This window comes from Crocodylus porosus, unplaced genomic scaffold (genome assembly GCF_001723895.1).
Source record: "Crocodylus porosus isolate Cpor-Errol unplaced genomic scaffold, CroPor_comp1, whole genome shotgun sequence".
NCBI classification, from domain to species: domain Eukaryota; kingdom Metazoa; phylum Chordata; order Crocodylia; family Crocodylidae; genus Crocodylus; species Crocodylus porosus.
In genome coordinates, this window is record NW_017728943.1 from 36,157,954 (window position 1) to 36,172,596 (window position 14,643).

The 14,643-nt window shown below is 38.7% G+C and overlaps 1 protein-coding gene across 3 annotated transcripts; it reads right to left on the reverse strand.

Moving 5' to 3' along the window:
* Nucleotides 1-692: 692 nt before the first annotated feature.
* ETAA1 (Ewing tumor associated antigen 1) lies at nt 693-13,539 on the reverse strand. 3 transcript variants are annotated; one of them, XM_019549155.1, is made up of 5 exons: nt 12,898-13,539; nt 12,529-12,605; nt 7,214-7,320; nt 4,680-6,874; nt 693-2,226 (listed from the first exon to the last, which is right to left on the reverse strand). In XM_019549155.1, the coding sequence occupies exons 1-5, from the start codon at nt 13,064-13,066 to the stop codon at nt 2,111-2,113; spliced, it is 2,664 nt and encodes an 887-aa protein (XP_019404700.1). In that variant the 5' UTR covers nt 13,067-13,539; the 3' UTR covers nt 693-2,110. The 3 variants fall into 3 exon arrangements, with proteins under 3 accessions (XP_019404700.1, XP_019404701.1, XP_019404699.1); XM_019549156.1 differs by lacking the exon at nt 693-2,226 and adding an exon at nt 4,234-4,396; XM_019549154.1 differs by lacking the exon at nt 693-2,226 and having other exon boundaries at nt 4,414-6,874.
* Between the last annotated feature and the right edge of the window lie 1,104 nt (nt 13,540-14,643).

The following is a 14,643-nucleotide window of genomic DNA, read 5'->3' on the forward strand; positions in this document are numbered from 1 at the left end:
AAGGGTAACAAATACCTCAAATGCTTCAGAATTCAGGTCAACTCTTAAGTGTTTCAGTCTGATTTGTAAGGCTTCATCACAGTATCTCATTTATACCTTCACTTCTGAAGAAGCTTAAAGGCATTTGGGGCACTACATGGCCACATCCAGATGAGCACAGCTGTGCAGTATGTGGTGCTGCAGACACGTCTGTGACGCCACATACTGCATGTTCAGTTGTTCTCTGCACTGCAAGGGAGCAGCACGGAGGGTTTTCTTGACCCCTGGATATCCAGGAGTCAAAAAACCCATGGGGAAAAGAAGAGGCATGGCAGATGCAGTAGCAGTGTGCGCCAGCCAGGCTCTCTGGGGGAGGATCGCCACTGCTGCAGTCCCAGGAGGACCCCAGGTCCATGCATGTCTTGACATGGCCCATGTGTTTTGTCTGTCTATGCCCACAGGGTTAGCTCCTACCCCAGGAAGCCTAATGCAAGAAAGCCAATGTTACATGTAAGAAATTGAAACAGAGTTCCCAAGGTTTCAGAGGAAAGTTATGCCAAAACCGAGCACAGAACTCAGACCCGAGTCCCAAGCCAAGGCCTTAACCACAAGACTGCTCTGATCCCTCCTTTTTCTCCAGTTATGAGGCTTCAAAATTCACTACTTAGCCTGATAATACCCCAATCATGGATCAGAACAGAGCACTTAAGTATAAAAACTGCAAGTTTAATAATGGTTTACAAATGTACATTATTTACATTTGAATTTTACAAGTACATTCTTCAAGAGATGAAGACTTTGAGATTGTGTGAAAGTTTTTAGAAACTTATTTACTAAACTAGAGAGTACTTTTTCAGTCATAAATTGCACTTATAATTGCATTCATGTGGCAATGATTTAAGTTGTGAAACATCTACCAGCTTAATTACAGAAAGTTTTACAAGTTGAGCTCATTCTCCATATATCACGTAAAAGCAATGAAATCAGTATACTCTTCTGTTAAATCAGAACAACTTAGAATAAGAGTGGCATTTGATCCATCATCTTTCATTTCTTTGTTGACCAAGGATTACACCAAAATCTAACTAAAAACTGAAAATAGATTTATGTGAAGTTTCACACTGCGTTCAGTAAAAATGTTACTACATACTCTTTTGCATTGTATATTTAAAGTTCCAATCCTGTGAATTTTTAAAATGTACACACTGATCCTTACCCGAAAAGCTTTACAGTCAATGAAGTTATGCTGATTTATACCAGCTGAAGAACCAGCCCAGTATATTCTATTTTGACCATACTATATGAAACTGGCCCGGTAAAATAAATACTAATGGCATTATTAGCCCAGTGATACATTGTTCAGGATGGCTGGCCTAATTAGCCACTTGAAATATTAATCATGAAATTATCTTCAACTTTTAATGGAAATAATAAAAGAGAACAGTTTATTTTCAGGATACTCCAATTTGCAGATTAGCCAGCTGCTATAGTAGACTCTTTCTTAATCTTGTGTAGATCATACTGTTATTTAATAGAAACAGACTGACCCTAATCTCTCCAAATTGCTTGTATTTGCACTAGTTTTCTGATGCCTAAGCTTATTTCAGCCAGTGAGTGCTAGATCCTGCTTTGAAAGCTGAATTTTTAGGCTTCAACTTACACTAGGTATGTTTCAAGTTTATTAAAGCCAGTTTGAGAATAAAAGCAGTTAATTAATATAAAATGGCTGAACACACTCACTTTCTTGATTAAAAGAGTTTTCCAATAATTAAGAGAAACACGAAAAAAATAGAAGTAGGCAAATAAACTTTAAAGGGCTTTAATCCTTTAAAAAATACTTTAATTGTAATTCACATGAATTTTAAACCACTCAATTGCAATATGCAATAGTACTGGAGAGAACAATACTGAATCTCACTGGAATGGCTGCTAAGAAAAAAGTTCTCTCTGAACTGCAATCCTTTTATAACTGAAAGTAAGCAAGTGCGTCAGTGATCTAACAAAGGCTTCAAAATATCTCAGGAAAGAGGTAAGAAAATATCAAAATCAGGAATCACAGATCATTTTAGGACAGTAGGTCAGTTCTTACATTGATTTTTTTAGTTAGCAGAAGAAAAATCCAAAACAAAGTTCAAGTATTATTGAGACATGCCTGCATTCTAGATTTTCGTCGTGCAAGAGCTTCTTGTTTTTTTTTTTCAATCTCTTCTTGGGAGCATTTTCTATTTTTCTGTTCCATCACAAACACTGCAAATATAAAATGTACATTTGAGATATTCATGTTAAAATGTATACTGGCCTAAGCTGCCCATCTTGAATATCTGAAGATATGCAGCACACCAGACTAATACATGAGGAACCAAAATTAAAATGGCCCACTATTTTCCACCCTCAAAGACAGAAAGGAACACATGCATGACTTTTGAATTACTACTGTCTGCTATCTCCCGAAGTATTAGGCAGTAGATATTTGTTTAAGGGAACTTTTACTTTAGTGCCCTTCAAATGAACCTTATAATCAGTGGTCAACCAAGATGATAACAGATTTAAAAAAGTTGAGGGTATCAGAATGAAAAGGGCTTAACAAGTGATTGCATTAGGCAGAGATACTGGCATAATAAAGTTTGTAAAAAAATGTGGGTTGGGTATAGTAATGGTGTAATACAAAGAAACAGAAAGGTTGAAAAAAGGTCAAAAGTAATAAAACACTCTACAAAGGAGGCAGGGACACACTATTTAAGTATAATGTTTTATGTACTGTCTTACAGAATTGTATGCACTAGAACTCAGCTGTACTGAAATCAGAGGGAAAACTTCCAATGTCTTCAATATGTCCAGTATTTCACCAACAGTGCATAAGATGCTTTGATTTCCAACTAATATAGTTGGGAACAAATGGCCTTATAACTCAGGGAAAATAAAGATCAAGGACAGTAAAACCAAGAGCATAAGGTCAGTCACACAAACATGTACAAATGTGGAAAAATATAGATGCAAATTGCTATGGAGATTACATATCATGATCTTAATTCTGAGGTTAATGCCACAGTAACAAGACCCGCTCAAGGATTTAAAAAAAGATTGAATCATAGGATACCACCAGAAAAATAACTGAACACAGTACCACAAGTTCTGTATGATGTTTTTGTCCAAATTTTCTACACTTCAGTTAAAGAATAGCATATGCTGTCAACAGGCCCAAGCATTACTGCTATGGAAAGCTATTTATTTCTTAAAGATGACTCCCTAAAATAGTAAATCAGGAATTGTCACAGAAAACAAATACAGTAATTTACACCAATTGACCAGCAAAAATATGTACAATTATCTTGAAGGCCAAAGGCTACTGTCACTGAAACACTAATGACTTTGTTTTTCCACAGTGTAGATTTTTTTTAGTAGTATTTAAGAGTGTTGCTTCCTATTTATCTGGTTGCACAGGAAGAAAAAGCAGGAAGTACAGATACCTTGAAATAAAAAGTGTTGAACAGCATGACACTTTTTGTAACAGTGTTCTTAAACTTGGAGATTGACATATGTTTTATCAGGAGTCTACTTTTACAACATCAGCTCTTTAGGTTTCACCACAATTTAATATTGATAAACGGTTCACAAAACCATTCAACATACTAAAAGTATGAGCCAAGACTCTGCTAGTTCTCAGCAGGTTTCTCTAGTAAAACTGATTTCAACACAGAACTTTATAGAGAAATGTGGCAGGGGAAACCCAACAACTATGACTTTTGGTGAAATAAAAGAAACACGTAACTTCGACACATTTAGATGGCAATTTTCGGCACATGCTAAATATTGCTGCTGGCCAAGACTTTCAGAATTTGCTAGTGATTTGAGGTGTCAGTTTCCAGATGCCCAAACTGAGACACTCTGCATTTACCAAGGGAAATTCTGAGCCTTTAAAGAAGGGGTGCTCAATCCCCAGCCTGTAAAGCTGTATCACTTAACCCACAGGGCTCCCCAAGGGTCCAGATATTTCAGGGGAATGGTGGCAGCTTTAAGTGGCATTGCCCTGCTGCCAAATTTCTGGCCTTGTGGGTTTGGATATCATGGCCCAGCATGCCAAATTACACTGGTGTATGACCAGATCCAGGAGGTAGGGAGTATATGGTGGCATACAATTGGATCAGGCCCCCAGAATGACCCCATGTCATTCATCTGGCCTGTGGGGCCAAAAGGTTGGATACTATTTCTTTAAAAGTATCTCATATTTGACAGCCCAAAACTGAGACGGCCAACAGTACTAACCTCTTTTAAAGGTAGTCCTGGCTGAAGTATTATGAATTTTGACATTTAATTTGCAGTTAATATTCAAATTTTAAATCTAAGTATAGACACTGACCAAACTGCAGGACGTTACTGGGCAATGCTGGTGACATCAAGATACATTAATTCTGAGCACCTGTGAAATAGGGCCAAGTATTTAATAAGCAAACAAGAAGGGGGAAACATAGTTCTTCAGATAAAGTCAAAAGATTTCTCAAAGACTTTTTTTTTTTTTAATTGAAAAACAGCAAGATCTGATTAGCAAGCCTGATAATTTTGGAACAGTGTCATCATCCCTAATCTAAACAGGATAAATACAATAACTAACAAGCAACACCTCAATAACATCTGAACATCAGAATACAAAGTTTCTTTTGGCAATTTGATTTTTAAAAAATATTCTAGAAGCAGAAACATACCTGTTGTAGACTGTGCAAAAGCATCTGAAACCTGCCTCTTAAAAGGTGGTTTCTGATTAATTTCCATCTTCCCGCGAAAAGGGACATTTAGTTGATTCTTGCTGTCCTCTAAACCATGTTGAGGAACTCGGATTCCTGAACTGCCTTCTATAGTTTTAGGATCTACATGAACAGCAGCCTGAGAAGTGTTAATCTTTTTGAATGTAAACTTTGAAGGCACAACTGACATTTTATTTGACATTTTGTTAATACAACTATTTTGTATCTTTCCGGTGTTATGTGGAAGAGCTTGGCTGTGCAACACTTTACTATTAAAAGCAGTAATACGTGTGTTCAATGTACTAATTGGACCAATTTCAGAATCACATCCTCCTACAGGCACTGAATTAGACCTATGCCATTTTCCAGGAACATTATTTGTTCCAGAAGCAGTTTGTTTATAAGTCTGAAAATGCGTATACTTGGGTAGTATAGGAATGTCTGTGACTGAAGCTATAACATTTGACAAGTTTCTACAGTTCACGTTTCCCACTGTAGTCAGTCTGTCTGTAACCTTTGAGGAGTTTGTATGAGAAGTATCTAATGAAATAGTTTCCTTTTTTATGTTGATTCTTTCTGCTAGTGGGTGATCAGACAGTCCTTGTTTAGATGCTATAAAACTCTTATCAGCACTAGATCTGGAATTAATATTGGTTCCTTGTGTAATTTTGTCTCTTTCATTTCCTTGTTTAATGTGTTGGCTTTGAGTCTGCTTTTCCACATCATCACACACCTGATACAATAATTCATCATCCTCACAGTTTGTGTCCCAAAGACTCTCAGATTCACAAAACATATCTAAAACTTCATCAGAGAACTTAGGCTCATTCCAGTCATCAAATGACACAGAACATTTCTTTGGCAATTCAGCCTGGTTTAGGTGACCTGTACTGGCTTGGCTAACCACTTTCACTAGATCATTAGGTTTTGTATTAGTAGAAACATTGGATGATTGATGAAAAATACTGTGTGTCTTATTTCCATATTTTCCAGTCTGTGCTCTATGTGGATTAGAGTGTACAAAGACTGAAGAGGATCCTTTTACAGGAAAATAAGTAGTGAAGCCACTTTTTGACTGAATACTTTCCTTTGCATTAACTCCAGACTGTACTGAAATAGGAATATGGTCAGAACCTCTATTTGGAGCACCTTTTCCAGCATAATTTATTCCATTACCTTTAACATTCTGCTTCCCATACAAACTGGCTTTTTGTAGCTTTGTATTTTCTGTTCCATTACTTGGCTCCTGACAAGGAAATGAATTTGTAGTATCCTGTATGGTTTCACTATATCGTTTCAGGGGCACATATTGAGAACTGCTGGACTTGGCTAAAATACCAGCTACTGAATGAGAACTATTTGGTTTGTATTTAGCTTGACCAATGCCATTAAAAGAGTCTGTACATGTTTTAGTAGTTGGTGATGCATTTTCTGTACTTAGCAGTTCAGGATTTTGAGTAATTTGCATTATGAAGGAGTCATCTGCCAATAAATCAGTATCCCACTCATCAAAATCATCATGAGCTATTTGAGCAGGTTTACTGGAAGCCACTGATTCCATCTTTGAGGAAGCTATATTTTGCTTTGGCAGCAAATAGATATTAGTTTCTGGAGTTGTAATGTGATTACCATTTCCTAACGTGGTGGTTGAGTTTTGCTTTTGACATCTCTCTTCACTAATATGTCCCTTTGTTTGTGTCATTTCCTGAGAAATGCATTTCTCTTCTTCCAGGGTACTTTTCTTCTCATGAAAACAATTATTTAAGGAAATCCCAGACAGGCCTTGGCTTAACTGTCCACTGCATTTCTGAGTAGAACAATCAAAAAGGGCACGGAGGGCTAATTCAGCCTCAAGGTCTACAGGCTTCTGACTGCTAGTATGAAAGTGCTCCGTTACAGGGATTCCAGTACTCTCTCTAACTGGTTTTAAGGACAGAGTTGCATCTGCTTCAGGAACTTCATTCAGGAATGACTGCAGATTTTTTATCTGTACATCATCTTTAGAATTATGTAGAGCCTCTGCCTCTGAGGTAGTCTGGAGAAAATCATGGCAATGAACTTCTTGGTCCTGGACTGCATCTAGCTCAACCAGATTTTTATCAAATTCCTCAGCCAATTTCATAAGCTCCTCTTCACTATTCTTTCTTTTAAGAACTCTAGATGAAAATACACAGATAAGTCAGGAATACTAATAAATATTTTACAAAGTCTAATCACTTTATACCAATAGCTGTTTACTCTACAGTTTAATAAGTTTAGCAACCTCAGATATTCAGGGAAATGTTCTCATGATTCATTTAACAGTCAATATATAGTGCTTTACTCTCACCAGTAATTCCTCACTTTAAAAGATTACAAAGCAAATGAAAAAGGCACTACTGTGTGTTCTCTGCACTAGCATATTAGCTACCCCTTCATTAACTCAATGAAATACTGCTCTTCCTTTCATGAAAAACATTTTTTTGCTGGGCAAGCAAAAATATCTTTGAACGTACCTTGTTCCATTTAATGCTGTCCTTGCTACTGCAGGTGTGCAGGGAATGGCATTTTCACCAATCCATGTGCCTAGAAGAGATCCTTCATAACTGGCTGGTTTTTCATCCTGAACAAGTAGATTGAATTGGTACTATTTAATTTGATTTAAGAGGAGGAATCCGCTATACACACAGCTTATACCAATTTAAATTTTATTCAACATTTAAACTGATTAAAACTGGTGCAAATGTCGCTGAAAGCCAACAGGTCAAGTTATCAGCATCAGTGTCCACATGCAAAAAAATACTGTTGAACATCAACTGGTTAAAGCCACAACTTCAGTTAAAATGGTTCAACTCTGTATGCAGGCATGACTGAAGATAATATCTGATTTATAGATACAACACAACGATGTCAACTTTTAGCATAAAACGGTCAATGTTGATTTATTGGTTTAGCTTGTTTTGTGTACTTATTTTACATTTTCCAATTCACTACCTAATACACGCCATATTTGTCTACTTATCAAAGAAGAAACAACAAACCAGAGAAACTGAGCAAATCTTCTCTTGGCTCTTTTTGCAAATGTGAAAATTTTGAATTATTCCATTTTACCATTTTCATGTGCAAGCCTCCTGAACAACTAAAAATATCCAGAATTCAGAAATTAAACAGAAATACCGTTCAGCTCTTGGGTTCACATCTGGATCTGAATGCTCTCAAACTTTTAAGGTATGAGACATGCAAGATCAGAATTAGACACAAGCCCAAACAACTGCTAAAAAGTACTGAACATACAAGAATATTGTAAACCAGTTAAAGGAAGTAACTTGAGCTTTACTGACCAGAAAGGGAGAAATGTTTTTATTTTAGAACGAAAATTAACTGGTGGCAAAAACAAAAGCAAACCCACAACTCTGTCAAAGGTCTAATGTTGAATTACTGTATCTAATTGAATATAAAATATGACCATGATTCTATAGATGGAAAATTTATAAATTTGTTATAATTTTCCAGGTAATTAATTTAATTATTGGAGGTGTGCCTTTAATTTGTCCCCCTCCCACTACTACAGCAGGGAAAGTAAATCTGGAGGATCAGGTAGCCCCTTTGCTTTCTGCTTTCCACGCCAGCTGTTTCCCTTGGCAGTCCCTCCCCCTTCTCGCCTCTTCTTACTGTCAGCTCCTGCTATCCCTGAGCACATGGAAGTGAGGAACAAATTGAAAACAACCTTAAAATTAAACATGGTTTTAACAATTTACATATAGTACCCAAACACTCAGTTCATCTGGAATTGATGCACGTTATTCTTTTTGAAATTGCTGTCAGTTTTAGCATAGGTACTCCATATGTTCCACTTCTGAGCAGCACTTTGGCACCTACTTATATGTAGTACACACTCTGCGTGATATTAGTCCAAAGCCAAAGGCTCGTAATTTACCATATACTCATGACTGAAACCAGGTGTTCTTGTCATGAGTCCTGGGATGCTTCAAAAAATGTATATGCAGATGAGGCACAGGGCAACCTGGTCCAGCTTCACTTCATGGAGGGCAGGACTACATTAATCATATGTGCCAGGCTGAGAGGTGATAGGAGGATTCTGAGTGAAATGTTTGTAGCTCCATTTAGTGATGTTTGCAAGACATTTAAGGCTTGTGAAGAAATGGGAATCATTTGAAAAGGCAAAAAAGGCACAGCTCAGCTGTGGGAGTGAAGAGGAAATCAAAATGTATGCAATGTAATGGTTCACCATGACTTGAAAGAGTTGATGGTAAGGAGGAATGTGCTTAACGGGCACTACCACTTGTCTTATTCAGATGGGCTACATTAACCTATTCTTGTGGTAGGTTCCCATTGGCACATTTGCCCAATGTGGGTCATCAGTTAATAGTAATGCTTAGTGTTGTCTGCATTTAATCAACTTCACAGTTGGTTTCCATTGCTGAGCACATGCTGCTTTTGGCCACAGTTTAATGACAGCCAATAGGGCTGTGCGAAATTTCAACAGCTGTTTCGTTTCGAAGCTGTTTCAACGTGTTTCGAGCTCAAAACAGCGAAATTGAAACAAAAGGCTTCAAAACAGCTTTGAAACAAAATGAAGGCACTCGAAACAGCCTGTTGGCGGAAGGCGGAGGAGATCCAGGGCAACGCTGCTAGTGGTTCTGCCAGCCCCACAGACCTCAGCTCAGCAGCAGGAGGGCCTTTGGCACTCAGAGCGCAGCCCTGGCTCTGAGTGCAACCCAATGGCAGGAGGCTCCACAGCCCCATGAAGCTGAGCCTGGCAGCAGGGGGTGGTAGACAGCCAGTGGTGGAGCCACTCCAAGTGCAGCCCTGGTCAGTGGCTCTCCGCCACCTCCCACTGCCAGGCTCAGCTCTGTGGGGCTGTGAAGCCTCCTGCTGCTGGGCTGTGCACGCCAGGGCTGTGCTCTGAGTGGCTCCATCGCTGGCTCTCCTGCCACTGGGCTCAGCTCCATGGGGCTGGTGGAGCCACTTGGAGAGCAGCCCTGGTGAGCACATCCCCGTGGTGGGAGGCTTCGCAGCCCCACAGAGCTGAGCCTGGCAGTGGGAGGCAGCAGAGATCCAATGGCAGAGCCCCTCAGAGCGCAGCCCTGGCTCCCAGTGCAGCTCTGGCCAGTGGCTCTCCCCTGCCTCCTGCTGCCAGGCTCAGCTCCGTGGGGAGGAGTCTGGCACAGCCATGCAATCCTCCTGGGGGTGCAGGACCCCAGATCTACACGCAGCATGACAGGAGGTTGCCACTGCTGCCTGGGGCTAGCAGCAGCACCAGTCTTCCCAGCACTGGGCGAGGGCTGCGCCCAGCACTGATTGCCGGCAGCAGCACCAGCTGCCTCCTGTCACCCACAGACAGATCTGGGGGTCTGCACCCCAGGGAGGAGTCCAGTACAGGCCCCCACATCTGTGCATGGGATGACAGCAGGCTGCCGTTGCTAGCAAATGATATGAGTTTTGCTTTCAACTGTTCGAGGTGCAGTTTCACAACAACCCCTGCATCTATCTCCTTGAACGTGGCAGGTGTCAAGCCCTCAGAAGGGGCTACCATCTCTGCAATTTTCATCTAAATTAGGCAACAAATGCCAAAGTTATAGGCGTTTTCATGATTCCTCATTATAGCCTACAGGTGAAACATCAGTCGCGTTGAAACAGCGAAACAGTTTTAATGGAACGAAACGGAATAGTGGTTCAAAACTAAACGAAATGACGAAATGAAACGCTGTCCCTTCAAAACAGCAAAATGGAAGCTGAAACAAAACGGTGCTGTTTTGCACAGCCCTAATAGCCAAATGTATTTAGTGAGATTCCTTTGTATGTGATTAGAAGATGAGGGGCATGTTCCCCCATGCCAACTGGGGGGAAAAAAATTCATCTTGTATTTGAGTAAATACAGTAGATTATATTTTCTAATAAAGATTATAAATGATAAAGCAGCAGAAACAAGTCACAAAATGGGAAGTAACAGGTAGTATTTTTTTCTGTTAACAATGACTTTTACATGCAAAATTATTTCCCAAATATTAAGTTTTGAAATACTGAATCCATTTTCAATGGGTACTGTCAAGCAAATCTGTAAATTGTGCCTGCTGTAAATTATAGAAACATTATTAGAAAAAGACTTATTTTGTGTCTTATGAGTAATAAAAAACAAAGTATGTCTCTACTATTAAAATAGGTTGTTTTTCCAAGTTCTCTTTCTGAGCTATAGACATCAGTTACAAAAGTGCACTGGAATCTATATGATAAACTGACTTGAACTCAAAATAAACATGATTAAGTTAATTTATCAGAATAATTAAAGCATTTAATTATGCCAAAACTATTATGCAGTCTTTCCATCTTGCTCCAGTATTGCATATGGACTTTGGTAGCCTTTATTTCAAGTTAAGTTATATGAAGGACATACCAAGACTAGTTTTACCTGTTGCAAAAAGCTCTGTTAGCCAGAAGGGTTGTGTTCATGACAGGGGGCCCTGACACTGTATTTAAAATCTGCCCCTCACAGTATAGACATAGCTTAAGTCAGGGCTACTCAACTGTGGGCTCCTGCTCTCCACATTGTTGCTGCTGTGGCCATGCTCTGGCTCCCTCCACTAGTTTCTGCTTTTTGCCCCTGTTCTAGGGCAGGGTGAGCCTGTGGGGCTCAGGAAGCAGGGGAAGTCTGCAGGGTATGCAGTCAGTGTAGAAGTCAGAGAACACTGGCCTAAGTGGTTCACCCACATATTTTTGTCCTCCTCTCCACTGCATTTGAGGAAACCTTCTTCTAACTTTACATTCACCTAAAATTCAGGTTTGATAGTGCTAGGTCTCAGTTGTAAAGCCACATGTAAAAGGCCAGAAGAAAACTGTGAACTGTATGATTCTCATGCTGCTTCCTGGATTTACTTTTAATTCTAAGCCCAGAAATAATTTCAGTGAATGGATCCTTATGAGACTTTGAAAGACCTACACCAATGGTAGGTCTCTGAGCAGCATAACCGGCTCCAATAGGAAGCATAGTCCTACACATCCAAGAAAACAGTTGTGGTAAGAGAGAGAGAAGAAAGGAGAAAACAAGGAAGAGCAGCAAAGGAAATAAATTGAATTCTGTAGAAGAAGAAACATAAAATAAATCCAACTAAGAAAAAATAAAAGAAGAAACTAAACTGAAAAAGATATTAAAGGCAAAAAAAAGCTCTTTCAAATGATCTCTAAACAGGCCAGTCTGGGGTCAGGGTCAGTCAAACATGTAAGATCATTTACAGAAGCAGTTATTTTATAGGTACAACATGGATGTAAAGCTTAAGCTACCCAAACATAGATACATTTTGATCCCTTGATTTAAATGAAAGGTATAGTTACCTGAACTGTATTATGACAAGTGAAGAGAGACGCTACCAAATAAATATGACATGCAAAGAAACTTTACAGAACAGAAAAGTGGTAGAAGATGACTGTGCTAGTGCATTTTCTACAAATACCAAACCAACAGCTCTCAGCTTGAAGTTAGATCTTTTTTAAAATTAGACCAGTACCACATTATTTCACACAACTAATTTCTTAACTGAAAAATATAAAGTGTTTTAGGACATAAAGTCAGAGGTTTTACAAAAAGAAATATAGATTAGCTAGTCAAATACTATGCTTGGAACTTTTATTCAACCCAATTTTAAGAATTATGTTCCCCTGCCCCCGCATATCTGCATCTGCCTTTTACTCTACTACATATTACCAAAAGTAAAATTGCTTTTTCACAGTTTTGCAGAATCAGCCTATCATTACACTACTTTACTCTTTAATTACTGCATAAGCTGTGAAGTGTTATAAAGGAACTGATAATTACCCGAGGAGCAATACGATTAACAATATCTGAAATTTCAACTGTACATCTACGGGTAGCGCATTTCTTTCTTTCGTTACCTGTATGAGATAAAACACAGTAAAAATCATCAGACATTACAATTACAGCAGGATTCCAAAACAGAAGCAAATCACATAAAAATGCGTAACTTTCCTCAGTGCCATATCACAGCATTTTTGAATAAAATGCCACACAGCTTAGCAGCATTAAAATTCATTTTAATGCCATGTTAAGTGCTTCTTTTTTAAAGAGATCCATAAACACTGAGTACAGACCTTGGATACATTTAAAAAGTTAATAATGACCTATGAAAAACCAGAATACAAAGAAGAATTTTTTGGTGACAATTACCTAGTTGGTGTGCAATTGGTGAATGTGGATCCCAAAAAATTTCATGCTGTATATCAGTATCATTGACAGGAGAACTGAAGGTAGGTAACCGTGATCTGTTATTCAGGGATCTCTTTGGAGTCTTATATAAACATGGCTCTGTGTGAATACACATTAAGATTAGACACATCAAAATATTAACACTGACAGAGAGATCAGAAAGAACAAGAATGAAGGATCAAGCAAACACTTCACAAGTCTTTAGAACGGAATCATTTACTTTCGCCATGTTTCCTTTCAATTCTCCATGTTTTCTTACCAATTTCAAAGGTACAGAGATCAAACTATGACTACACTTATTAGTACTGGGTTATCTATCATTACTAGAGTGAATCCATTTTCAAATGGTATGACAGGACAGACATCAAGGTGTTTAGTACCCAACTGTGGGAACAAAAACAGTCAAATACCATTACCCAGATCTGCAAAAGTGTATTGTATCACCAGCATCATCCATTAATAAAAAGGCTAACACTAAGCTTGAGGGTATCATTTGGTACAGTGAAGGTTTCTAGCTTATTTTTTGCCCCTCTGCTGCTGAATATTTTAATGCGGGTGAGGTTGTAACTGTTACCCCAAGCAGTGCTGATCACTGGTTAGTTTTCTATTCTATTTCTGTTTTCTATTCACACTATTTCTGTGTGTTTGTATTTCCAAACACATCTCTAAATTTACTTCTGGGGATTGACAGAATACACACTAAACCAAGGACATGGAGCCTGCTTTATCCCATCCTCCTCCACATGCTCAAACTCATAGCTGACCCAGTATTTATAATTAACGAGACTCAAGTGCTGCTACATAAGATACATCTAAAGACAGTCTAATCTCTCAATCACTAAGCATTTTCAGACAAGAAATGAAAAGAGGCCACAGCTATTCAAGAACAGTATACCATAGATTAACATGGGTACAATGAAAAACTGAATAAATGACATGAATTTTGTTTAATCATGGCTGCCTTACAGAAGTGGAATTGGTGGTGCTGGAAGCATGGAAACAGCGTACAGGAATAAGGGAATAAAAAAAATACACTACACTGTTAGAACTATTGTCGCAAAGGTGTTTTATGTTTAGAATACAAAGGGTGCCACAACATTTAGCACCTCTCATGATAACAAAAACCTTAATCGCACCCTTGAGGGATTAGCACAAAGAAAAGATTGCTCCTTGCTCTGCAGGAGGCATTCCTTTCTGGGTGATATGGGCCAGTACCCGCAACATCAGAAGAAACTAAATGTTTGCAAAATGGGAAATGGGAGAAGTGAGTACCTATAACTCAACAGGTCTCAGCCTATTTCACTGTAACTAAAAAGAACAAAACCTAGGCCTACATCTGACAAGTTACTTCACACTGAAGTCATATAAACGTGAGGCTCCACCAAAGTTAATGGGGACTTTCATGGATGCTGAAATCTATCTCCCTAAAACAACTTTTAGGATTAGGATCAGTTACTGAAATGCTTTCCTATTTAGATCCATTGTATGAAATGGAAAATGGACTAGGCTGAAGAGACTTTCTTCAAGGAAAGAAGTCATAAAAAAAAAACTTCAGCAGAAGACCCTCCAGCTCCACTGCACAGCCCAGCTAAGCTGCACATTTAAAATAAGTCACCTGAAGCCACATCATGGTGACCTTCTGAACAGAGCCCATATTTATACAAAGGTCTGGGGTTTCTCCCTCTCACTCTTGCTTGATGGCGATTA